At 40.7% G+C, this 26,335-nt stretch overlaps 1 protein-coding gene, 1 non-coding gene and 1 pseudogene across 4 annotated transcripts in view; 1 reads left to right on the top strand and 2 right to left on the bottom strand.

The window, feature by feature from the left end:
- The window catches only part of SNX14 (sorting nexin 14), a 51,238-nt gene that overhangs the window by 7,366 nt on the left and 17,537 nt on the right, over positions 1-26,335 (bottom strand). For all 3 annotated transcript variants that reach the window (XM_020792632.3, XM_072999055.2, XM_020792812.3), the window contains exons 13-24: positions 25,477-25,632; positions 21,644-21,768; positions 19,643-19,698; positions 15,330-15,459; positions 12,830-13,028; positions 12,255-12,338; positions 12,040-12,140; positions 11,673-11,784; positions 9,903-9,943; positions 9,662-9,781; positions 1,969-2,092; positions 215-379 (exon numbers count right to left, since the gene is read on the bottom strand). In XM_020792632.3, the coding sequence (XP_020648291.3) occupies positions 215-379; positions 1,969-2,092; positions 9,662-9,781; positions 9,903-9,943; positions 11,673-11,784; positions 12,040-12,140; positions 12,255-12,338; positions 12,830-13,028; positions 15,330-15,459; positions 19,643-19,698; positions 21,644-21,768; positions 25,477-25,632 (1,413 nt within the window). The remainder of the gene's footprint in view (positions 1-214; positions 380-1,968; positions 2,093-9,661; positions 9,782-9,902; positions 9,944-11,672; positions 11,785-12,039; positions 12,141-12,254; positions 12,339-12,829; positions 13,029-15,329; positions 15,460-19,642; positions 19,699-21,643; positions 21,769-25,476; positions 25,633-26,335) is intronic.
- Positions 8,493-8,664, bottom strand: LOC140703543 (U1 spliceosomal RNA). Its single transcript, XR_013540932.1, has one exon. It is a non-coding gene; the product is annotated as a U1 spliceosomal RNA (small nuclear RNA).
- On the top strand, positions 8,826-8,977 carry LOC140703314 (U1 spliceosomal RNA; annotated as a pseudogene).

Raw genomic sequence — 26,335 nt, 5'->3', positions numbered from 1 at the left:
GGATCAATGAAATATGAGCTTCTTGCCTTAAAACCCATTCATTTTCTTTTAAAATGTTATGCTCATTACTCATCTCTTGTTCCAGTATGTGCTACATTTTGCATCATAAGGAAAAAGCCCACCCATGAAACACTGTGCAAGTACAAAATGGAGCAACATTCTCTTTGACAACAGAACTCTTAATCAGCAGGAGGTGGCACAACTTTATACTGACCTCTCAAAAGTGTAATAAGTGACACCAAACGGTGCTCCTGAAAGAGCTGTTCCAGCTTGTACTGGAGATAGTTGTCTGTGTATGTCTCTAAGGTGTTTTTGAAGAGAATTCGGCCTCCCATCATAATGAGAAGAAGCCAATCAGGAATGTGGAAAACCTTTATGCCTGTAAGGTCAATGTCATTACATATAATTAGCATATGACAGCACACTATATTCTTTGAACATACTTCAATTTCAAACTGCCAAGGTTTTGACTAAGCTCCCATATTCTAAAGTACATTAAAATTTAAGGAGGTGAGGGGAATGCAGGCAGGTTGTGCAGATCCTGGAACTATCCTAGCTGCTGAGACACTTCTCCACCTGATATATCTGCCAAGGTGGAGGGATACCACAGGCATGACTGGGCCCTGGGGGACCTCCATGCAACAAAAGAAAATGGCTGCCTCTTCTACTGCCATATTTATAATTGGCAGATATACCATAGCAGCTCTTTATCAGTGTACTTGTACCTTCCAGTCTCCTCTTCCCATTCAATGGTACTGAAAACTGACCAGGATGCCAGTTTCTCCCAGTTCCCCATCCCCTCCTCTGCAGAGACCTTTGTATACTTTGATGTGAAGAATGAAAACAGAGGCACAGGACTCTCAGATGATCAAACTGAAGCCTCTTTGTAAGCTACTAGTTCCTTGGTTTTAACTGTAATGCACATTCACAATGTAAGCAGAGTCCCAGTTCCCATGTGAAACAAAGGGGGGGGGGAAACCAACATATCACTTGCACGTTTTCCTAAAGAATGGATTGCCTCGCCATTCCTTCACTCACACAGCACAGCAACTGGAGAACTAAGAGCCCTGAAAGCTGATGTCACTGTTGAGACCTCTGTCAACATTTCTTGAATTGTTAAGGGTCCCAGTTCTTGCAATCATGAAAGTGAAAATTCTCCGATACTGGCAGAGAATTCTCATGTACATAAGTGAGGTCACTGTTGGGGTAACAAATCCTCAGGATGAAATATGAACGAAACCTGTAAGATACAGTGGGGTCTTGACTTGAGAACTTAATCCGTATTGGAAGGCGGTTCTCAAGTCAAAAAGTCTGTAGGTCAAGTCTCCATTGACCTACAGTGCATTGAAAACAGATTAATCCCGTAACAGGCCGTTTTTGTTCCATTTTGGTTTTTTTCTGGTCTGTAAGTCAATTCTCAGGCTGCAAGTCAAACCTAAATTTTGCGGCCAGAGAAGTCTGTAACTCAAAAAGTCTGTAAGTCAAGCCGTCTGTAAGTCATACATACATAGGCATCCTTCAGTCTCGAGAGACTATGGTAACATGCTCTGAATCGAGGAGTGTCCTCTCCAGAGCACGAAGCCCGGGTAAGGTAATATGGAGGATAGGCTGTTACCCAAGCAGCAGATCCCCCCTCTCCACATTGCTGAAATGGTCCAATGGAAAGGCAAGAGCCAATACAACTGGTTCCAGCAATGTCGCAGGAGTTGGCAGAATGACACATGCTGCCTTCGGGACTCCAGCTCCGGATTTTGCCTCGAGGTTAACTCCTGAAGCCTTTTCCATCAGTGGATATAGCCACAAGGCAGTGGAGGTTTGAAATTGGAGTTTTCCTTCTCCTAGATGGGCTGCCTTCCATGGCTGACGAGCCCCACCTACCCGGCTGTAAGTCAAGGGTCCACTGTAACCTATATGATATGCTTGACAGGGTCAGAATTGACTGGGCTTTGTATTTAAAAGATTTCTCACCAATATAGATTAAGCAGTCATAGACGCCTTCAACTGCCATCATTTTCATAAAGTAGTTCTGATTTTGCTTTCTCTCTAAGTTCTCAGAGCGGTTCGCATTGTTCTTGTACAGCTCATTAAAAAGCTAAACAGAGAAATGTAAAGGTTTTTAAAATAAATTCATCATTCAACAAGAGCATTATTATAGATGAGTTCTTGGGTTTGCATTAACAGCATCAATAACAATTCCCCCTTGCAAAATCAGGAGCTATGAGATGATCTGTTATATTTGGTATGGCCATACCTGAAGCTTTGCTTGAACAACATACATTTCTTAGGCATGCCAACTACTAACCTAGTTCTGACATTAACTTTGCACTTTTAGGTTTTTCTCCTTTTGCACTGCAAAATTGCAGCCAGCATTCTTTTTTTTTTTTAAAGCAAAACAAAAGCAGATAACTTTGCTAAAATGTGCCATTCTGTCACCTAATCACTCAATGAGATTGGCAGTGTCTTTACTTCCTAACACACTTTGACTCTACAAGTCCACCACATATAGTAAAAGCTTCCCTCTTGTGCTTCACACTTCCAACAAACATTTGACACCTCTGTATAAATCTTTGACAATTTTTAAGAGTCATATACCACCGATAAAACATCTTATATATGTTCTCCTTAAAATTTACTGATTTTGTGAGCTCTGTTATTTTTCCATGTTTTCAACCATTGATCAATATCAATATTATGTCCTATACAGTGGTGCCTCGCACAACGATTGCTTCATACAACGATGAATTCACACAGCGATGGGTTTTTTTGAGGAATTTCCCCCATCGTTTAACGATGTTCTCTATGGGGGAATTTCACTTAACGATGTCCCTTTTTGCTCATTTAAAAGTGTCTTAAAATGTTTGAAACCTGTTTTAAATGCTTGGATTCCATAGTGCACCTTGTGAAACATGTGCAAACTTAATTTGGTTTTGTTCTGAGTCTTCATTAATTTTTGATGATTTTTTTATTTTCCCCATTTAAATCAATTGAATGGACAGTTCAATTCATTTAAATAGGGAAAACAAAAAATCACCAAAAATTAAGGACGACTCAGAACAACACCAAATTAAGTTTGCATAGGGTTCAGGAGGTGGGCTAACAATTGCAAGCATTTAAAACCTGTTCCAAGCATTGTAAGACACTTAAAAATGAGCGAAAAGGGACATCGGAAAAGACTTCAAAAGCACTGAAGCCGGCTTCAGTGCTTTTGAAGCTCTTCCGTTTTCGCTCATTTTTAAGGGTCTTACAATGTTTGGAACAGGTTTTAAATGCTTGCAATCGTTAGCCCACCTCCTGAACCCTATGCAAACTTAATTTGGTGTTGTTCTGAGTCGTCCTTAATTTTTGGTGATTTTTTGAATTTTCTCTCATTGGAATGTATTGAACTTTCCGTCCAATGCATTCCAATGAGAGAAAATTCAAGAAATCACCAAAAATTAAGGACGACTCAGAACAACACCAAATTAAGTCTGCATAGGGTTCAGGAGGTGGGCTAACGACTGCAAGCATTTAAAACCTGTTCCAAACATTGTAAGACACTTAAAAATGAGCAAAAAGGGACATCGGAAAAGACTTCAAAAGCACTGAAGCCGGCTTCAGTGCTTTTGAAGCTCTTCCGTTTTCGCTCATTTTTAAGGGTCTTACAATGTTTGGAACAGGTTTTAAATGCTTGCAATCGTTAGCCCACCTCCTGAACCCTATGCAAACTTAATTTGGTGGTGTTCTGAGTCGTCCTTAATTTTTGGTGATTTTTTGAATTTTCTCTCAATGGAATGCATTGGACGGAAAGTTCAATACATTCCAATGAGAGAAAATTCAAAAAATCACTAAAAATTAAGGACGACTCTGAACAACATCAAATTAAGTTTGCATAGGTTTCAGGAGGTGGACTAACCATTGCAATCATTTAAAACAGTGTCCAAACATTGTAAGACACTTTTACAGGAGCGAAAAAGGACTTCGCAAAGGCATTGAAATGTATTGAGTCGGCTTCAATACATTCCAATATAGGAAACATTGTTTCACTCAACGATGTTTCCTATGGGGATTTTCACTGAACGATGGCAATCTGTTCCAATTGGAACGGATTAACCAGTTTTCAATTAATTCCTATGGGAAATGGTGTTTCACAGAATGATGTTTCACACAACGTTGATTTTTTTTGGAACCAATTAACATCGTTGTGTGAGGCACCAGTGTATTTTGTGCCCACCTAATCATACATTATTTTATGATCTCATCTTGCATTTTAGCTTCAAGAAAATGATCATACATTTTCTTAATTACTTTATCATTTCAGCCCAGCAGAAGTTTATCAAATACCATTTGTTCTGTATAAAATAAGAGTTTTGCGTTTCTAACTCTTCTTTGGACCTTAACGGACCTTAGCTCACAATCATTTTTTAAATAGATCTTGACGTCTTAAAAAGTTTCGTTTCTGTCATGAGGTTAGGTTGTATAAAAGCCTCTACGGGTGATACCCAGCCTGGTGTTTTTTTGGTAAATCTGCTGGATGATCTTTTTCCAAGTCCCTAGTAGAGCTCTTCTTCTCATATGCGAGTTGAAACTTTTCTACTCTTTATCTTTTTTGTACCATAGAAAAGCATGCCAACCTAACTGTAAATCATGTCCTTCCAACATGTGTAGTCAGTCTATCATTATTTAAAGTTACCCATTCCTATACAGACTAATACACAGGCTCTATAATACAATACCCAATCTGGGGGACCAAAACCTGCTCTTTTGTTTGGCATCTTACATGGCTTTGATTTTAATTCTTGGTTTTTTACCTTGCCACACAAATCTCATTATTCTCTTGTTAAGTTCTTGAAAAAAAATGACTGTTTTAATATTATGGGAATTGTCTGAAATAAAAATAAAATTTTAGATAGAACATTCATTTTGATGACTGCTATTCTTCCCATCATTGATAGCTCTAATTTGTCCTATCTCTCCAAGCTATTATGTGTCTCTTTAACCAACTTCATATAATTGTCTTTAAATAATGTACAGTGGTGCCCCGCATGACGATGATAATCCGTTCCATAGAAATCGCTGTCTTGTGAAAACATAATCTTGCGAAAACCATTTCCCATTGGAATGCATTGAAACTGTTTAATGCATTCCAATGGGGAAAAATCATCATCGTTTTGCGAAGATCGCCCATAGGGAAGCCATTTTGCGAAGCGCCAATCAACTGTTAAAATGGCTGTCCTGCGAAGCATTGGTCCTGAAAATGCCTGTTTTGCAAAGCGCCGATCAGTGCCAAAATCATCGTCTTGCGAGAAACAGTTTGTGAGGCACAGACCCAAACATCGTCCAGTGAAAATCGTCCACTGGAAACGCTGTTTTGTGAATCGCTATAGCGATCGCAAAACCTGATCGTCATGCAGATTCATCGTTTTGCGAGGTTGTCGTCTAATGAGGCACCACTGTACTAATTTTCTTTGTGATTTGAATCCCTAAGTATCTGACTCTCTTCTCTTCTTGAAGGTTAGTCCTTTCTATTAATTTATGTTGTTCTTGATCTCTCATATTTTTAACAAGTATTTTTATTTTCTTTTGGTTTATTTTCATTCCTGCCATATCACCAAAATTCATCAGCATCTCCCATCAGGTATTCAATTTAGTCCACTGGATCCTTCAATATAATAACTAGATTATCTGCAAAAGCTTGGAGCTTAAAAGTATGACCTCTTACTTTCAGTCTTTTTATTTCCTTTTTATCTCTAATTTGCTCAGTTAATATTGCTAGAGTAGGAATGAATAGTAATGGAGAGAGTGGACACCCCTGTCTTGTACCTTTCTGTAGTATTTGCATTTTTTTCGTCAGCTCTCCATTGATTCTAACTTTTGCCTTTTGCTGGGTAGAGATTGCTTTAATTAATTTCAAAAATCTTTCTCCAACTTGTAGCACTTCCAATTGGTGTAGCATAAAATTCCAATTCAGATTATCAAAAGCTGTCTCTGCATCCAAGAATATCATAGCCATTTGCTTTTCCGGGTGAGCTTCAAAGTATTCCAAAGTATTTAAGATTATCCTTATATTATTTTTCATCTACCTTTTTGGAAGGATGCCTGATTGGTCTTGATACATTGTAGTTGCCAACATGGTTGCATATTTTTTGTAATCCACGTTTAGTAATGAGATTGGTCTGTAGTTTCTGATTTCTTTACCCTCCATGTTTTCCTTATGTATGGAAGAGATTATCGCTTCCGACCACATTGGTGGCAATACTCCCTTTTCTTCAACAAATTCCAAGAGTTTCTTATATGGTTTAAGCAATACATTTTCTAATTCTTTGTAATATTCAGCTGGGCCTGGTGATTTCCACTTTTTTTTCTTTTTGAGGGCTTGTATAATTTCTGCATATGTTAAAGGCTCATTTAAAGTGCATTTGATCTTTGGTCAGTTTCATTTTATAGTGTTTCAGTACATATTCTTTTTGAGATTCTTTGTCTACTTCCTTTTTACTGTATAAATTTCAGAAGAATTCCTCAACAATCTTTTTTATTTCTTCTTGTTTAAATTTCTCAGTCCATGTTTCATCTTTCAGTGTTTGTATTATTCTTTTCTCCTTCTCTTTCCTTAATTTATATGCTAACCATCCCCCTGGTTTGTTTGTGTTTTCAAAAAAAATGCTTTGCAAATTTAAGCTTCTTTGCAGTTTCCTAATAATTAACATTTTTGTTGATTCACTTTGGATTTCCACCATTAATATCCTTCCGTTGTCTGAGACAAAAATTAGTTTTTGCTCCAGTTCTTTCTTTATATACATAGCCACACCTTTCTTCTTTTTATTTATGTCTGAAGCTGCAAACAAATTTCCTAATCATGAACATTCCAGCGGTTTCTGATCTGTTCTTTTCATATGGGTTTCTGGTATGCAAATTACATCAGATTTCTGTTTCTGCAGTTGTAGAAAGGTCTTTTTCCATTTTTCAGGTGAATTTAGGCCATTTATATTAACCGAAAAGATCTTGATTTGTTTTTTAGTCATCTTGTTGGTTACTACCTTTCTGTTTTTTCTTCGTCATGCCTCTTGTATGTCTTGGCTCAGCTACTTCCTGTTTTTCTGGCTCTGTGTCTGATTCTGATTGTGATGAGTGGTCTGATTTCTCTTGAGGTCTTTCTTCTGATTTCCCCTCCTTCTTTTTCCCTGTTTTATCAGTTTCTTCTCATTTTTTTCCATAAAGGCTTGCGCTTTCATCAGTGAAGTTATATTGTTTCTCTGTGTATCAATTCGAAAGAATAAACCTTTTGCTGTCAGCCATCTATATGAAATTCCATTTTGTTGAACTAAAGATATAAGGGAGGAGTACTGCTTCCTTTTCTGCCTCATTTGCCAGGGAATTTGTTTTAGGACATTAATTTTCCTGTCTTCTATTATCAATTGTTTATCTTGTGAGGCTCTTAAAACTTTGTCTCTAATTGATTTCTTCGTAAATCTCAAGTGGATTTCTTTGGGGAGATTATTTCTTCTTGCATATGCTTAATTCACCCTGTAAGTTGCTTCCACATATTGTTGCAAGTCAGCTGCTTCCGTCCCTATTTCTGCAACCAAAGCCTTACTCATTAATATCTCTAGATCCTCCCCTTCCTTTTCTGCCACATTTTCATATCTCAGCATCTTCAATGTTCTCTCCATCTCTAGCATTATTAATCTGTTGTCACTCTGTTTTTGATTCATCTGTACTGTGTCTAATGTTTCTTCAGTTTGATTCACTCTAGCATCTGTTCCCCTCACTTTTTCCTCAAGATCTTGTGCCTTTGCTTTGTTTTCAGCTATCTGTTGAAATCTCTAATGCCATCTTTTTCATCTGATCCACTATTTGGCTGAGACATTCATTTACTTGTTGAAATCCTGCTGTTAGTCAATTCTGCATGGTAGTCTGCTATTCTTTGTCTGGTTCTTGTGCCACTAGTTTTCCCAGACTTTGAGGTTAGGCAGGAGAGATTTCTGGCATTTGGGGCTTTGGTTTTTTGGAGGCCATTTCAATCTTTTCAATGTCAATATGTCAATTTTTCCTCCTACTGTCTCTGAATGGACTTTGTATAAGTTATACTATATCCTTCACCAGAATGTCCAACCCTCAAATATAACACATGCTCTTTCAGATGTTTCCACTGTTTTAACCAACAACCAAAACCCTTCCTCAGATTAATCCGCAAGACTATGGGTTTTTGTGATCGCTGTGGCACTTCGCAAGATGATGTTTTCTATGGATGATTTTCACAAGACGATGTTTTGGTCTATGCTTTGCAAGATAGGGTTTTTTTAGACCGATGCTTTACAAGATGGTTCCCCCCCCCCATTGGAACACATTGACTATATAAGACCCACTTTTTATCCCAAAAAAGTGGGGGGAAGTATATGCTGCTGCCTTTCCAGGATCTGCCTCCTGGAAAGCCAGCAGGGCCATGGCTGCAAATTTGAATGGTAGAGGATAATGAAAACAGCCAAGGACCAAAGGGTAAAGAGATTCTAAAAACACCAGGGAAAGCACAAATACAATCCCCCATTACCACAAATTATGCAGTCGAGTTCCCCACATTTGGGGAAATCACAGGGATCAGCACACCTGAAGTGCAATGGATGAGCCTCACCCTGGGAAAACATTACCTTGTGCACTAGAGGATTGTGGGAGGAACACCCAGCCCATAATGGGGGTCCCGCAGGGCACCCCAAAACACTAAGGAGCTCTCTTGGACTCTGGCAGGACTGGGACTGTGCAGCCCTGTTCTGAGCAGGAGGTGCAGCCAGAGGGTCACCATGCCTTGGTGGGGCAGGACACAGAAGGGGGTAGGAGGTGCAAAGGCCACTCCAACTCATACCTTTCATGGTCATGAAAGTGGTTTTCCCAGGGTGAGGCTCATCCATTGCACTTCAGGTGTGCTGATCCCTGTGATTTCCCCAAGTGTGAGGAACTCAACTGCATAATTTGTGGCAATGGGGGATTGCATTTGTGCTTTCCCTGGTCTTTCTAGAATCCTTTTCATCTCTTTTTTATCCCTCATCAGGACCTATTGCAAAGGCAGCAAGTCCTGGTGATGTCTTGTATTGCATTCTCCCTCTTTTTCTCCCCAGTGGCAAAGTCACCATGATCGGGAGCCAGGGGGCTGTTTTGACTCCTTTAACCCTCCTTCTTTGCTGCTGGAGAGAGAAAGAGGGGGAAGGCTATCTGAGACCCACTGCATTTCTAAAGGCAGTGCAGGTGAGGGGATTGCTTTTCCCCAATATGGTAGATTTCAATGCATTCCTATGGGGAACTGTGTTTTGCAAGACGATGTTTTCTATGGATGATTTTCGCAAGACAGTGATTTTTCCCCCCATTGGAACACATTAAATAGATTTCAATGCATTCCTATGGGGAACTGCGTTTTGCAAGACATGTTTTTGCAAGACAGCAATTTCCGTGGAACGAATTAACATCGCCTTGCGAGGCACCACTGTATATGATTAGATATATATGGAAGAAGCATAGATGTTTTATACACACGCACACACACACACACACATCCATCAGATCTCAACAAATTATATTAATTGGAATGAGAAAGATAGATATTTACAAAAGCAGAAATGTTATTTTTTTAACAGAACTTATTATTGGTTCTCCCTGGCCAATTTTACCCAGCTTCATCCCAGTAAACATACTATACCTTTTTGTTGTTTTCAGAAGTAGGACTGAGAATAGTAAGCTCTGGTTTACTTGGTTTAGGCTTGGGAGATTCACAGGAATTAATAAAGTTTATAATAAATGGCTCCAAGTGCTGGCCTTTCTGAAATTAACCAAACAATAGCCATAATGTGCAAGTTTTCAAAATAAGAATTGTTTGAGATGAATCCACAAGTAATTTTCAATAAAATGTATTAATTATAAAGAAGAAAAATACCACCTACCTCTTTCATTAATTTTCCAGGAACAGATTTTATAATTTTGCCTGCAATTGAAAATTAAAAGAAAAACATCATTTATTTCGCTTTCTCAGTAAACATAGCTACATTCTTTCGCTAATTTTATCAGCACTAAATTTATCTTTTGGTCTGTTTTGAAAGACTGTTTAAGCAGCAACTCCGACCATATAAAACATTTATTATTTATATTTATTTATTTGTGTGTTTGTTCAGCTTCTATACCGCCCATCTGGCAACAAGACCACTTTGGGTGGTTTAAAATTAAAAAACAAAACAAAACATCTACTCCCCTTACTGTTCCGCCAGGCTTGACCACACTATATTAATGTTCAAATGTCTTTTTGATTATGAATGTTGTTTATTTTGATTGTGCTGTTTTTATTGTTATTTAATGATATTTTATGATTTTGTAAGCCACCCTGAGTAGACGCTGTCTAGGGGGGCGGGGTATAAATCGAATGAATAAATAAAATAAAATAAAATAAATTGTGTGTAACTAAACAAGAAGAAACCAACAATAATCACAGGCAGAGACTAATATTCCACTTATTTCAATTCATTTATAAGATATTCTCATTGCATCAACTTTTGCTCAGAATTACCAAGTTGCCTAGCAACTTCCAAATTACTCTCTGGTCAGTCTACACCTTTAAATTGATACACAGAGAAAGTAAGGTAAAGGTAAAGGTTCCCCTTGACAATTTTTGTCCAGTCGTATTTGACTCTAGGGGGCGGTGCTCATCCCCGTTTCCAAGCCATAGAGCCAGCGTTTTGTCCAAAGACAATCTTCCGAGGTCACATGGCCAGTGTAACGTAGACACGGAACGCTGTTACCTTCCCACCAAGGTGGTCCCTATTGATCTACTTGCATTTGCATGCTTTCGAACCGCTAGGTTGGCGGGAGCTGGGACAAGCAACGGGAGCTCACTCCGTCGCGTGGATTCAATCTTACGACTTCTTGGTCTTCTGACCCTGCAGCACAGGCTTCTGCAGTTTAGCCCGCAGTGCCACAGAGAAAATACCTAAGGTCAAATGCCTTGGCAATTTGGAACGCCAAAGTGAATAAAAACTCCATTTGTGGAAGACTTTTGAATAAGGCAGATGCTCCAAGTGGTGGAAGAACTGCCAAGGAGGATTTCCCCTCACCTCAATTCCCTCCTTTACTACCTCCCAAGTTGTGATGAAGGGCTTCCCAACCCCTCCCTCAGCACCTATTAAGAAGAAACAGGTACTTTCAGAAGAAATTGTGAAAAATCACCTAGTTCTGTTAGCAGAATCATCCCATGAGCTGAGATCAGATCATGGGATCTCCAGATCCAAGCCACCTACCTTAGCATAGCTTAAAAACAATGACCTTAGTCCAGCTGGTAGTCCCAACCAGAAACAACCCTCTGTATTGGTTGGATTTATACCGTGTTGAAGCATTCCTCAGCAACTGATTCAATAAGTCTACTCTAGTTGGGACTAACAATTAGATTTAAGCCTTTTGATTTACACAAGCTATTCATTATACTCCCATTTACTACAATGTGCCAAAGGGGGGGGGATTCTTGCAGAGACCAGACAGAAATTCCCTTGCCATGCCCCCACAACATCCAGAGGCACTGAAGGGACCACTCATAGCAACATCTTTTATTCTGTAAAAACCACCACACTGAAATTCAGATGGATGATAGAAAAACATTCTGGGTGCATGACAAGGGACATAATACTTAGTCTACACAACATCTGTACCTAGATGAACTTTGTACATACCAAGATTTACATCAGGCAACATTTTATCAAGAAACTGTGTCTCTCCACCATTAGGGGATAAAAAGTCAGCTAAAAGCTGGCTGTTGCTTAGCTCCGGATGTTGTGAAAGTTTCTTTGAAGGAGACAAAAAGGGAAAAAAATGAGATTGCGTTCACATCACCTTTTCTCTAGCAATGACAACTTAGAAGTTAATTTTAACATTATGTTAGATAAAGATAACAATTTGCATAAGAAAACCATTTTGATCCTGGTTACCTGAAATGTATGTGAATAGCAGGTAACATTGTTCAGCCATAAAGCTGATGTAGGACCTGTTTGTGTTATGCAGGCAAAGACACACCTGTGGCTCCAGTTTTCTGGCCCCTACCTGCAAGTATTCCTGAAACTCTTCTCTCTTTGACTTTAAGAATTCATAATTCTTTGGTCCAATTATCCTCTTTGAAGGTAGTTGAGCATCAGGGAATGTACCTGATAATATGGCAAAATTCAAATAAATCGGAGCCAAGCTTTATTTTCAGTTTCATTGTTTTACAAAAACCAACTACTGTACAGAAGTGGGGAGAGGGGGAGGTGCAGACGTACCATGAAATTCTGTTAGCTTTGATTCAAGAACATAAAATTCAAGATATCTTCTGTAGACAGACCAGTGTTCAGGTTTATGTCCAACTGAAAATACAAACACGTGCATGATTTCCTCTTTTGTCTTACCAGGAAAGGTTAAAGGGTTCTGTATGCAAACATAAAAATCCAACAGAAAGGGCAACATTCCTCAAAACTATTAAAAGTTACTATTGGCAACAATTACTTACTGCAGTCCAAACACTACTGCAGCACATTTAAACATATTTAAGGAACATATCTTAACCAGAATGGATGCAATGTTCCAGAATAATACAGGTTTTGGACAATATACTCAAGTTTGTTTGTTCTTTACATTTTTGCAGCTGAATCTCTCTCAGAAATATGAGGGGCTAATGCTATATGCATATAAAGAACTTGGAATCATTAAGTTTTTCAACTACAGCTCCCAGAATCTGACAGCAAGCATGTTAGTGACCATGCTATCTTGGGATTTTAAGAGCCATAGTCCAAAAGCTACTCATCCACATTCTAGTCTAAGCATCAGGTAGGGACCCATATCCTCCTCAGAGGCCTACCTGCTGTTCTGTCATTCCTCTCCACATCAATACAAAACACTGGAATTCTCTCTCTCTTCTCTTTCCTTTCAAAAGAGTCCTCAAAGAAGTCCACATATGGGATAGTAATTTTCCAAGCAGCAAGATTACGAGGGGTATTGGGTGTGCTAAGCGCCTCCACAGGAGAATCATCTTCCATTACCATGATGCCTTCTTCAATCTACAGTGAAAGACTCATGTATCAAGGGACCACTCTGAGCTAAATTATGAATATAAAAGTTATCACAATATTCACAAAAATGAAAAAAAATGTAAAATCCCATTCATAGTTTCAAGTGATGTGCAAAAAATATCTGATTTTGTTACTGAATATGCTTTATCATTTAACAATTTGGAGCTTCTTCTTCCAGCTTTATCATATACACAAATCTTTCAGCTGAATGGCCAAGAATAAATTAGCTATAATTTCTAAAACTGTGTGCAAATAAAATTATGAATATAATTATAACATACAAATAAATATAACTGTATATCAGATATATTTAGTTCTGAAAAAAATACAATATTCTTTTTTTATCCTAACAGACTGAAGCTTCTCCTTTGGAAATTAAGTCTTGGAGTACAGTCTATATCAAAAATATTTAGGGTGGAGCTACTATTCTCCCCATGCATAATCACAACATACATCTGGAAGTTGGTTATGGAGGACTTTGTTTTAAAAAACTGGAATTCAGCCCTAACATTTCAAAATGACAGCTAGAACTGAGAAAGCAATCGAAACAAACACTGAAATTTTGGGATAAAAATCACCTCAAGTATTTGAGACAAAAGGTATCAATTATTCTAATAATGAAACAGAATCCACAAAACACATTGGCCAAAACTCTGTTGGCATAATTACACCCGCAGAAGGCTGATGATCGTACAACACCAACAATGTTTTGGTAATTAAAGACTTCCTCCACCTGTCCTGCAGCTCCCATGGCTGCCACACAATGAAAGGGATTACATGGGAGCTGCAGGACAGAAGTAAGAATGTTTTTATTTCTGAAAACTGTCCCATGCTGATGACATTATCAGCCTTTTGCAGGCATATTTATGCCAATAGGATTTCAGTCACTGGCTTGTATCCCAAATTGCCCTTTGGTAAACAGAAGTGCTTCTTCTGGTCACTGAAGGAACACTTGCTTGTGGGAAAGAAGGAACCATTTTCATCAATTATTTCTTATCCACCCTGCATCAAACCCCAGTGTTTCAGAAGATACCCAACCAATTTAAAAAATTTTCATGGGGCACATGAGGAAAAGAAAACCAGCAAATTCCCCTCCTCTGAAAGATTTTGTGGTTTTTGGTTTTTTGGTTTTTTGGCCATTTGTAACCTACGCTCCAAAAAACTCTTTTTGTTGATTTCTTATGAAGAAGCAGATACTCAAATACAGTAAGATACTAAAACACACCTAAGCTTAAAACCCCCCCACCAAACTCAAATTACACACATGAACAGTTCCTTGCTGACAATATCTGTGCCACATTCTGAACAAATCATTTATAAAATGTTCGACTATACAGGCAGTTGAACTGCTGCTTGAATGATTTGACAAACGGGGTCATGTTAACTTAGCTACTACCAAGTATACTAGCATAAAAGAAAGAAACTGAAAAAAGGACAACGAAAGTGATAGTCTGCATTTATTAAACTGTATTACTGTAGTCATTGTTCTGTATTTTCCAAGAAAACTGCCAGTGTCTTATAGTGCAAAAATATTGTGCCTTTATTGTTTGCCTCTCACCATGCCTACATACATGTGTGTATGTTTCTGACATTCCTTAATGCTGTAGTGTATGTAGTCTGCAGGAAGAGATAAAGGGATTTCCTTGTAACCTTGAAAAAGGGGCCATCGGCAGGGCCTGGACAATACCATGTTGGATACAATGTTGTGAGGACTGTGATTCTTGAAAGGGTTGTCCATGACACTTCAAAAGCAAGTATAACATAAGAATGTACCACTGAGCTCACACTCTTTGTAGTATAAAGAGCAGATACAACCAGCCCTTTGAGGGCAAGTATAATGCCGACGGGACCCAAGATGAAATTCAGATTGACACCTCTGCTCTATAGCAGTGGTTCTTAACCTTGGGTTACTCAGGTGTTTTTGGACTGCAACTCCCAGAAGCCTTCACCACCAGCTGTGCTGGCTGGGGTTTCTGGGAGTTGCAGTTCAAAAACACTGAGTAACCCAAGGTTAAGAACCACTGCTCTATAGCATAAGAAACTGATCAGCTAAGGTATAAGGGTCTGTCGCTGTCTTTGTTAGGGGCTTTTGCTTGCCTTTAGAGCACAGCCACTAGCGTGCCTCTTTTGGCTCCAATAAAATTGCACTGCACTACGCTGGTCTCTGTTTCTTGGTCTTCCGCCAGGTACTTCCCGATTTAAGCTAGGTCACAAGAAGGGAAGGGAAGAAAAAGAGGTGCAAAATAAAATGGCTTGTTGAGGAAGCAGCCAGGATAAAGGATTGCTCACAAAGTCATCCTCGCCTTCAGCCAGGCCATAGCTGGGCAGCACAGCTCCTTCCATCGTGGTACTCTTGAACACGCCTTTAATTTTGCTGCTTATGCTTCTGATTCCAGATTCTCCCTTCTTTTGAGAGCTCCTGCATATAATAAACAGGGAAACCGCACACTTCATAGAATTCCAAGAAAAAAAACACATTTTTCAAAGGGGAACATGTAAACAACTCTATCACTGTAACAGCCCCAGCTAAGAAAAAAACACCCATGAACAGAAAGAAGGTTCCTGCTTATGAATCCACTGATAGACCAAAAAAAAGGGCTTTAGAATGAGAAAACAGAAAGACTATATCCAGCATTCAGGTTCTTGTACAGTACTTAGGCACACACAGATGTCTGATGTTGCCTGATCAGACAATACTGGTTAGGTGATGGGCGAAAAGGGCGAATGCAGACATAAAAAAAGGAAGTGCTTAATATTTTGATTTTTTTTTTAAAAAAAAATTATTATGTTATATCCGGCTGTGTCCCAGCAGGCAGGCAGTATTTAAGAATGCTTGCTAACAGATTCCTACATTTAAGAAAACTGACCATGAAATGGTATGCATTAAGCCAAGCCAGACATCACTTTTGCTAACATTTTAAAGAAGACAGGAATACAAACTTGCTTACAGGATTTCTATATGAATTCAGCTTGGAAATCATTTTCCATGTATGTAAAATTGTGTGGTCAAATGATAATGCTACAAAGACAGGAAGATACCATCACAAAGAGATGCTGTATAAACAGGTAACATCAATGGCATCTCAGCTTGACTTACAGAAAATCACCTCAAGAACAATAGGCAAATAATATTACTCCAATATTCAGGAAAAGAAGTGCCTCTGACCTCAAACAGCGCAAGTCAGAATGCTTGTTCCAACTATCATGACTGCAGTTGCTAGCCATGGTTCTATTTTCTGATCCGCAGACAGTACTCTGATGTGGCACCTGCTTGTGTAAAAACTAAGAATGCTTTGATTTATACACTCTTTTGCATCCCAGTGACGCTTGCTCAAAGCTGATCTTACACAGCATGCATTTAGCTGAACAGTGAGCGGAAGCCGTTACAGAAGCCAAGTGGAACCTGAACTGTACAGCAAGGTCTGGTTCCTTTGTGAGAACTCTGAAACAATGTTATAGCAGGATTAGGTATTTTGTTCCCCAGAGAGCTTAGGTGGTTTTTACAATTACTGGAAAAGGACAACACAAACAGGTATTGCTTGTCCCATAATTTCACTTGCATGCCAGGAAAACTGCTAATGACCTAATTTTAGCCAGTCAGTTCTTGCAAATAGTTGGTGACACCATTTGCTTAATGAAAGCCAGTGGTGAAGAATGCCTTACTTTAGGGCAAGAAGGCATCTATTCTTGTGCCCCGGCACAATAACCATTGAATAACTATTCAGTAATGTTTACGTGGATTCCAACCAACACTTAAGGTAGGGGTGGGGATGTTTTCGCCCTCAGTGCTTGTTTAGAGGGCACAGACACTATGTGTCTCTCCAGAATTAAAGTTTCAGCCTGTCTAAGGCCTTGCTGCATAGATAAAAGGCACATTCCCCTTTATAGAAATACTTTTGCATTGTTTCTGAGTTTAAAATAGTGCAAGTAGCCCCTTTTTATGTATGTAGGATTTTTATTATAATAATATATTTTATTGAATAAGTTTTAAAGTTAAACTTTGAAAAGAAAATCCATAGTTGGTACAATGGGCCATGCAGGTTTTCCAAAAATAGCCTCATGTGGAAAAAAATATCTGTGGACACAATGCAAAACAATGATGTGAAACACTAAAACCAGGTGCATTCTATATGAGTTTAATATTGAAAACTACATATTTTTAAAATGGGTAAAAACTCACAAAAATCTAATAGCTAAAATCTGGCTTGCTTATGCCATCACATAAGCATGATTACTTAAGCATCCCCCCGCCCCCTTGCAGGCTTACCTTAGCATACCTGCTTTCATACTAGTTACAAAATCAAGTGCACAGATGGTTACATTAACCAATTGCATAAAAGGGAATCAGAAAGAGAAAAACCACCATAGAATTTCCCTTGCTTTTCCTCAACAGGATTTTGTCTAATATAAAATATGGGATAAGTTGTTGTAGTTGTTTAGTCATTAAGTCATGTTCGACTCTTCGTGACCCCATGGGCCAGAGCATGCCAGGCCCTCCTGTCTTCCATTGCCTCCCGGAATTGGGTCAAATTCATGGTGGTAGTTTTGATGACTGTCCAGCCATCTCGTCCTCTGTCGTCCCATTCTCCTCTTGCCTTCACACTTTCCCAACATCAGGGTCTTTTCCAGGGAGTCTTCTCTTCTCATGAGATGGCCAAAGTATTGGAGCCTCAGCTTCAGGATCTGTCCTTCCAGTGAGCACTCAGGGTTGATTTCCTTCAGAACGGATAGGTTTGTTCTCCTTGCAGTTCAGGGGACTCTCAAGAGTCTCCTCCAGCACCACAATTCAAAAGCATCAATTCTTTGGTGGTCAGCCTTCTTTATGGCACAGTTCTCACTTTCGCTACTGGAAAAACCATAGCTTTGACTAGGTGGACATTTGTCGGCAAGGTGATGTCTCTGCTTTTTAAGATGCTGTCTAGGTTTGCCATTGCTTTCCTCCCAAGAAGCAGGAGTCTTTTAATTTCGTGGCTGCTGTCACCATCTGCAGTGATCGTGGAGCCCAAGATAGTAAAATCTGTCACTGCTTCCATATCTTCCACTTCTATTTGCCAGGAGGTGATGGGACCCCATTCAGCATTAAAGTTTTTTTGATGCTGAATGGGGATAAGTTATTCATATGCAATTATCCTAGCAAAATAGGAGACTGATATTTAAACATAGACCACATTCAAATGCATTTCCACTAAGAAGACACTAGCCGAACATCCTGTTGCAAGCAACAGCAACTTCCATCAGAGGTGTCCTTTTAGATTTTTGACATATAAACCAGAAACTCTATCTTGTTTCTTAGAAGTAAACCCAGAAACATAAATTAAAGACAAATCATGTTTAAAGTCCTTACACTTTTTATGGGTAAAGACAAACCGAAGTTCCTGGCTTCCATGCCACCATCTGCAAACCATGGAGAGAAAGTCGCAATTCATTCCTGCCTGCCTGCCTGCCTCTGGGAGCAGGCAAGCAGCAGTGGCTCAGCCGCACTCTTTTAAAAACATGGCCCACCCAAATGAGCCCCTTCATAACTTCCAGGAAAGAGGCAAGTCAGTTTAAATCAAAACAATCACTAGCAAAGCAACCACTAAGAATAACAGGACTCTTATGGTCACTAAACACATGAAGATGATCTGACACACCCTGAGTGTGGTCAAGTCTTGTGCAGGCACAATGGACTTCCCAACATTCAGGAGGGGGGGGGGAGATGGGAGTCCCTGCCTACCATAACATGTCGGGAAAATATATACTCAGGGCTCTGCTTCCCAGTCCCTGAGTACAAATCAGGTTTGAGAGCATTTGTCTCTATATGAAAACACTGACCCCTTCAGGAATAAAGTGTTCAAACAACTGTAACCAAAGCAGTGCAAACTAAATGCATGCCAAATGAGGCCTAATTCAAGCACCGTGCACTCTGTATCAGTGAAAGAACGTCTCCCTTGCATTTTTACATGTACATAACCTTTTTAGAAACACAGGAAGTTTAAGTCCACTCCTTAAAAAATACCCATGGCTGCCTTTATAAATTTAAAAAAATCACTAGTTGGTTACAAATATAAACCCATAATTTGTTTTAATTAGACCAAAAATTGTGAATGTGTTCATTGCACATGTTTACATGTAATAATAATTGTGTGCCACCAAGTCAATTCTGATTTATGGCAACTCTTTTTCAGGGTTTCCCAGGTAGAGAGTATTCGGAAGTACTGGTTTACCATTCCCTTCCTTCTGGTGATTATTAAGGACTGTGTAGCTTGCCCAAAGCCACACAGACCAGATTGACTTGCAGGAACCATAGTTGTGAATCAAACTCCCAACTTCTGGCTGTGCAGCCAGAACCCTTACCCTATCCGGCCTGCTACAATCTTTATTATGCCTTATTATTATGGCTATCTTTCAGTTACTTGAATGTACTGGCTTTCCCCCCTCATCGTCACTTGTGAAAGTGAAAGAAAGACTATTATGACAAATGTGATGCAGTGAATCTGAATAAAGAATACTTTATATAATATACTTGATTCTCACAGTGAAGTTTATTACAAGCTGAACATATCTGACAGCTATGTTATTGAAAACACTCAACATACACAAATATAATATACTGTACTCACTTTGATTTGGAATTGCGTGTTGGGGATTCATCTTCTTTTAAGAGATATCTGAAAAACTAAGCCAGGGGAAGGGGGAGATCATGAACTGCTTTTAGTATATATCTCTATAATCAAGCAAAAGAAAATCTAATCAAAATTGACATAGACAGATAAAGAATCCATTTAAACCCAGCAGATGTAACAATGCAGTAACTGAAAATCTGGAATATACAATTTGGAAACTGCACCACTTAGAAAAGTTACTCAGGAATTGCTGCACCTCAATATTTAACAGCAGGGCTCTGTTGATCATCTCACGTAATAGACAGAAATATATGGAAAGAAGCAGTACTCATGATACTACAGACTAGAAATTAAGCAGTGGTCCCCAACCTTGGCCCTTCAGATGTTCTTAGACTACAGATCCCAGAAGCCTTCACCACCACCTCTGCTGGCCAAGATTTCTGGGAGTTGAAGTCCAAGAACATCTGGAGGGCCAAGGTTGGACACCACTGGGTATTCATATTTGTATACGAATATGAACATCCCCACACAGCTGGAATTAACAAGGGTCCACCCCCTGGGGCCAAACTGTCCGTTCATGTGTCCACTGGAGGCCTCGCTCATCCTTCCACTCACTCCTGGAGTCCTGCTCTCTTCCTGCTCAGCTAGCCAGCCCAGGCAAGGGGAGGGAGGATGAGTCTCCCTGCATGACTGATGAGTTGATACCCAAACAGGACGAGAGCAGCACTCCAGGAGTGACTGGAAGGATGAACAAGGCTGCCGCCACTGCCAGATGCATGAGTGGATGGTCTGGCCCCAGGAGCAGGCACTCCTTAACTCCAGCTGCATGGGGCTATTCATACGAATACCCCCATCTCTACTACAGACCAAAACCATGAAGGGCTTTCACAGATTAAAGCCAGCACATTAATTGGGAGACAAACTGAGAATCAGTATAGATTGTACCTGACCACACAGTGACACAGATGGATCCATAGTTATCCCAAGTTACAATCTTGATCCTTGAAGAAGACCTTTAGTACCAAAGTTTGAACTGCCTTTGGCACCTGGCCAGCAGGCCAGATGAAAGCAAGTGGAGGTATGCCTCTCCATGCTCCTTCTTTGGCATCCTGAGCCCCCTCACTCATGGGCACTTTATAGTTTGGAAATAACATGTTACCTGTAGCAATGTTGCTTGTAACACCAAGTAACTTAAAGATACATATATAGTGTAAATACTAATCTAGCAAAATCCACAAATATAAGATCAGTGTATTCTATTTTAAATGGTAAAGGTAAAGGTTCCCCTTGACATTTAGTCCAGTCGTGTCCCACTCTAGGGTGTGGTGCTCATCCCCGTCTCCAAGCCATAGAGCCAGCATTTGTCTGAAGACAGTTTCCGTGGTCACATGGCCAGCGTGACTAGACACAGAACGCCGTTACCTTCCCACTGAGGTGGTCCCTATTTATCTACTCGCATGTTTACATGCTTTCAAACTGCTAGGTTGGCAGGAGCTGGGACAAGCAACGGGAGCTCACTCCATCGCATGGATTTGATCTTACAACTGCTGGTCTTCCAACCCTGCAGCACAGAGGTTTTTGCGGTTTAACCCACAGCGCCACCACGTCCCTTGTTTTAAATGAGGAGAGATTAAAAAACAGATGGAAAAACTATACGATACTAGACAAGGGATTTTTGGACTATGGTCCCAGAAGTCTGCCGGAATTCCTCCCATCACATTTCTGGTGGCTTTAAATTGTACAAGTATTTTTTAAAAAGTAACATATTAGCAATATACTACTAATCTGTAACAACAATCAGTATTTGCAACAAATGCATAAGGCCACTTTCTAAATAAGTAACATGAACACATGAGCTTTTTGTGACAACATTTGTTCTCTGAGAGCCATTTCATTTTTCTTAGTGCAGAGAGAAGCATGGAACGCCAAAGCTAGATTTCTAGGAAATTTAAAAATCCATCTGAACAAGACTTTCAACAAGATAATCCTCTAGCTTACTTCATCAGTGTGGCAGAACCTAGGTATGTAGACAGTCTCTAAGAGTGAGAAAACATGTTCAAAGGCTTCATAGAAGCACCGCATTGTTTGTAGCTTCACAACTTCACTATATGGGCCTTCAGCAACTACGGGGGGAAAATGAGAAATATTACTAAGAACCATCAGCAGCATAACATGTCTGCAATACACAAACTATCAGAGGGGGATCCAATTGTTTTCAAGCAGATCGAACTCATCAGATTCAGTTCACTTTGCTGTTTTCTTTTTCAGCTAAACTAGGAAGTTGCCCAGTGTCAAGGAAGAACGGGATTTTTGTTAGTACCCTGTTTCCCAGAAAATAAGATAGTGTCTTATACTCATTTTTGCTCCAAAAAATGCAATAGGGCTTATTTTCAGGGGATGTTTTATTTTATTTTGTTCATGTAAAACAATCCACATTTATTCAAAAACAATCATGTCAAATTCTTCTTCTACATCATCATAACTCGCAAAACTCCAAATTCCAGCCTGAATTTCTTGTGACTCCATTTCCTATAGAACCACTGGCCCCAATCTCTGATGTCCAGCAATAAACCTATCCTTAAATGAGCACTTCTTGTCCTGCTCGTAGTGCATTGGCAACACAGCTGTCAGTGATTTTATTCTATTAATTCTTCACCCAAGTCACCACCTCTTGCAGTCTGGGATTCACAAAGTTTCCACGCGGATTTCTCTCCATTCTATTTTCAACGTAGTCATTGATTTCCATGCACAAATGGTCCTTGAATGGCTTGTTTATTGCAATATCAAGAATCTGGAGATAGGCAGTCATGCCTGCCGGAATCATTATTTGATTTATTCTTCTCTGTGCAAGGAAGTGCTTCATGTCTTTCGCATGGTGACTGCTGGCTGAATCCCAGACTACCAGACCACTTGGGCCGCCTCGCAAAACAAGTGGCAGCATTAAACTGACCCACTTCCTTACAACTGCTTGTGTGCACCAGGCTTTTTCAGTTTCAAGAACATAAATGCCTGAAACACATTCAATCTTATCTTTCTTGCCTTTAGTGACTATTAGAGGTGGGGCTTTCTTTCTATCCAGACGAATTGCCAAAACAAAGGTAACACATTCGTAACCAGTGGAGGGAACGTAGATTGATGAGGCACCCCATGATCAATTGTCATTTGAGATCCTTGGCCCATAAACACTACAGTTTCATCCATGGCAATCATGTTGGAGAGTTGGTATTTAGAAAAGTCAATGCCATCAACAAAGGACTTGAATGCACATGGACGTTTAGTAAGTTCAGTATCTTCCAGCTTGAACAGTGTTGTCGATCCTCTTAGAGACACTTCATATCGTTGAAGGAAGCTATCCAGCTAGTGTTGTGATGCTTTGAATTCTTCTGGGGATATTTCTAACTGTGGTACTATGGCAAGGGCAAACCAAAGCCTTTGCTCTCCTGTCAGCAATCCATTCACAGATGATGTATTCCAGCTCAGGAAATAATGGCTGCCTACCTGGTCCACACTTGTGCTTCTTAGCATTCCCCTTGTCCACCTGTTGACTGAGGTTATTACACTCTGCTCGCCATTTTCGGACCTTTCGGAGATCCAACTTATTCTCTTTCCAGAAAGCCATAAGATTCTTGCTCCAGGAATCTTCCACAATTCTTTTCTTGTACTCAACGGAATAGCGCTTTCTTTTGGCACTCATCTTGTCTGGGGCTCAAAACATTCTTCCTTTTAAATCTATAATTCCATCAAGTGTTAACTGAAGAGTTCTGAGACAGGACTGGCAACAAAAATGCCGATACCGTAGTTAAGAATGATAAAGGTAAAGGTTCCCCCTGACAATTTTTGTCCAGTCGTGTTCAACTCTAGGGGGTGGTGCTCATCCCCGTTTCCAAGCCATAGAGCCAGCGTTTGTCCAAAGACAATCTTCTGTGGTCACATGGCCAGTGCGACTTAGACACGGAACGCTGTTACCTTCCCACCAAGGTGGTCCCTATTGATCTACTTGCATTTGTATGCTTTCAAACCGCTAGGTTGGCGGGAGCTGGGACAAGCGACGGGCGCTCACTCCGTTGCGTGGATTCGATCTTACGACTGCTTGGTCTTCTGACCTTGCAGCACAGGCTTCTGTGGTTTAGCCCGCAGCTCCACCACGTCCCTAGTTAAGAATGATGGTTGACACAAAAATGATGAAAAACTGCAGGTACCAAAATTCAGAAAATGTTTTTTTTTAAATTTCACATGAGTGCATTAAGGGAGGCAAGGAAGAGAGGCAGAGAGGGCACCCACTGTGGGTCAGTCACCCAGCAGGCACCACGCAAGGTGCCAACACAGCTATGGCTGACAGATGCTGACCCGGAAGGGGAAACTGGCAGATCTCTTCTTCCTCTTTGGGAGGGGCGCCTTCCAAGGGGCGCCCTCCATGTGCTGCAGCACCCAATCGGCAGCAGACCTCACAAGCTCCACTTAGCAGAGTCACACACTCCCTTTCTCTTTCTCCCCTCCTGGCCAAGTCCTCTTTTCAGCCTGTGGGAAAAACTCGCACACGAGATCGAGCACAGGAGCAACCAGCCTTGACTTTCCTGTCCAACCCTTCCCCCTCGACGCCTCCCATCCTTCCCATTCCCTGGGTGTTCGGATTCTTTTTAATCCTTTCTCAAGCTCTCCCTTCCTGTTCTCCTTCCCCTTCTTTAAACATACCTGGCGTCACTTCCTCCAGGGGTGCTGCTGCCACCGCCGCAGCCGGGGAGGTGCCACGGTGGTGGCTTGAGTTCCTCCAGCGCCTGGGCTGAGGCTCCCACTGGGGCTGGCAGGCGCTGGGTTCATTTTGCAGAAAAGGGTGGAGCCGCAACCTGGGCAGTGGAGGGGGGGCGGGGACCCGAAGCCAGCAAGCCAGGTTGAGGAGAGGGTGGGTGGGTGGGGAAGAACAGCTGCCTCAACATGCCAGTGGCCCTGCTGGCAGCATTCAGCACCAAAGAGGGAACAGAGCAAGAGGAGGGTTAAAAGGCTTATGGTAGAAAGAGAGGAAGGGGAGAAAGAAAGACAGGGCCGGGGCCTCCCCCCCTCCAGCTTTGTGCTTTGTTAGCACTCGCCCTGAGGGGGAGAAACGCGCACACTGCAGAGGCGCGAGCCCCTAGAGTTGTTGGAGCAAGTTCCTGGCGGGGTGCAGCTCCTTCCTCTCTGGCGGCCCAGCCCATCCATGAGTGAGGGAAAGGGGAGATGAAGGGAAAAGGTTTTAAGTCTATCTTGAGAGCTCGGAGGATCCCGGTGCATCCCTGGTGGGCAGTATGGTTTCACTTAACTAGGGCTTATTTTCAGGGTAGGGCTCATATTAAAATCATATAGAAAAATCATACTAAGGCTTATTTTCGGGGAAACACGGTAAGGAAACCCAGCAAAAACAAAGATGGCTAAATTTGAACTATATTTTGTGAGTGGATTCACTTGAACTCAGTAAACCACATTTTTGGTCGTCTCTATTTTCCTATGGGTAACAACAGTGGTCTAAACCACACCTGTGTAAGTTCCTGACAACCGGTGTGATGGGATTTTCTTCACCTCCCCTCCTCCCTGCAAGCCCTCTATGCCACCTGAAAGCTGTATCAGACGTTTCTCAGCTCTCTGCAGTAGGATCCTGGGACCTTCAGGATCATCCTTCCTGTTTCCACCCACAGTCGGTCCTACTGGCAGAACCTTCCCCTTTTTCTGGATCCTGGCCATTGCAAAAAGGCAGAAACAAGCAAGCTAAACAGTCAGGTCTACCACCTTCCTGATCAACTCAGCTGCCTTCATTTTTGTTTCTTCATCACCAGTTGAACGTTCCAGGGCACTTCACTTACTACTTTTTATCTCTTCCACAATGAAAGGGTCAAATTTAATTTTGTCAATGCTCTGGTGCAAACAATAAGTTTTGTAGATCTTCACTACTTCTTCATGAAGGGACATCATCTCTTCGTCCAGTAACTCTGGCTGCAAAATTCTGTCATTAAATTGCTCTGTTGGCAAAAGGAGAAAAAAAAGCATTGTTCTTTATACACTGCAAGTATTTCCTTCAGAGCTAAAGTTTATTTATAAAAATGACAGAACAGAAATTCCCTGATACTTATCTGGGGAACCCAGATACATCCCAGCCTAATCATCCCTAATCATCCCTCAACAGTGATTGAGCAACCGAGTGGCTGCAACTGTTCTGCTCTCTTCCATTCCCACGCAAGTGAGGCCAGGATGGCCTTTCCTGTCTTCATCCCGCCCTTCTTTTCCAACTGACAGGGTGAGCCCTAGAGTACACTCAGAACCTCTCCATCCCCAGACATCTCTTGCTGAACTGCCAGCTCACTGGACACTACCCCACATGAACAAATCCCATATAGAGCTATGAGACATTCTTCAGAAGAAAGCATACAACCCCCTTGCATAAAATATCTTCATTTTAGTTTTCTTCAGCTTAGTTTTTTAAGGTAAATGAAGGAAAACATGTTACAGGTGTTTGAAATTGAGTTTCTCCACTTCCATCCCAGATACAATGGTGCCTCACTTAATGATTACCTCGTTAAGTGACAAAACCGCTTGATGATGAGGTTTTTGTGATCGCTTTTTCGATCGCAAAACGATGTTCTAATAGGAAAAATTCATTTCACGATGATAAGTTCCCTGCTTCGGGAACAGATTTTTCGCTAGACGACGATTTTCAAACAGCTG

Source organism: Pogona vitticeps, chromosome 1, assembly GCF_051106095.1.
Source record: "Pogona vitticeps strain Pit_001003342236 chromosome 1, PviZW2.1, whole genome shotgun sequence".
In the NCBI taxonomy this organism is placed as follows: Eukaryota; Metazoa; Chordata; class Lepidosauria; order Squamata; family Agamidae; genus Pogona; species Pogona vitticeps.
The sequence above is the reverse complement of the archived record's forward strand: the minus strand, read 5'-3'. Positions and strand labels throughout refer to the sequence as shown.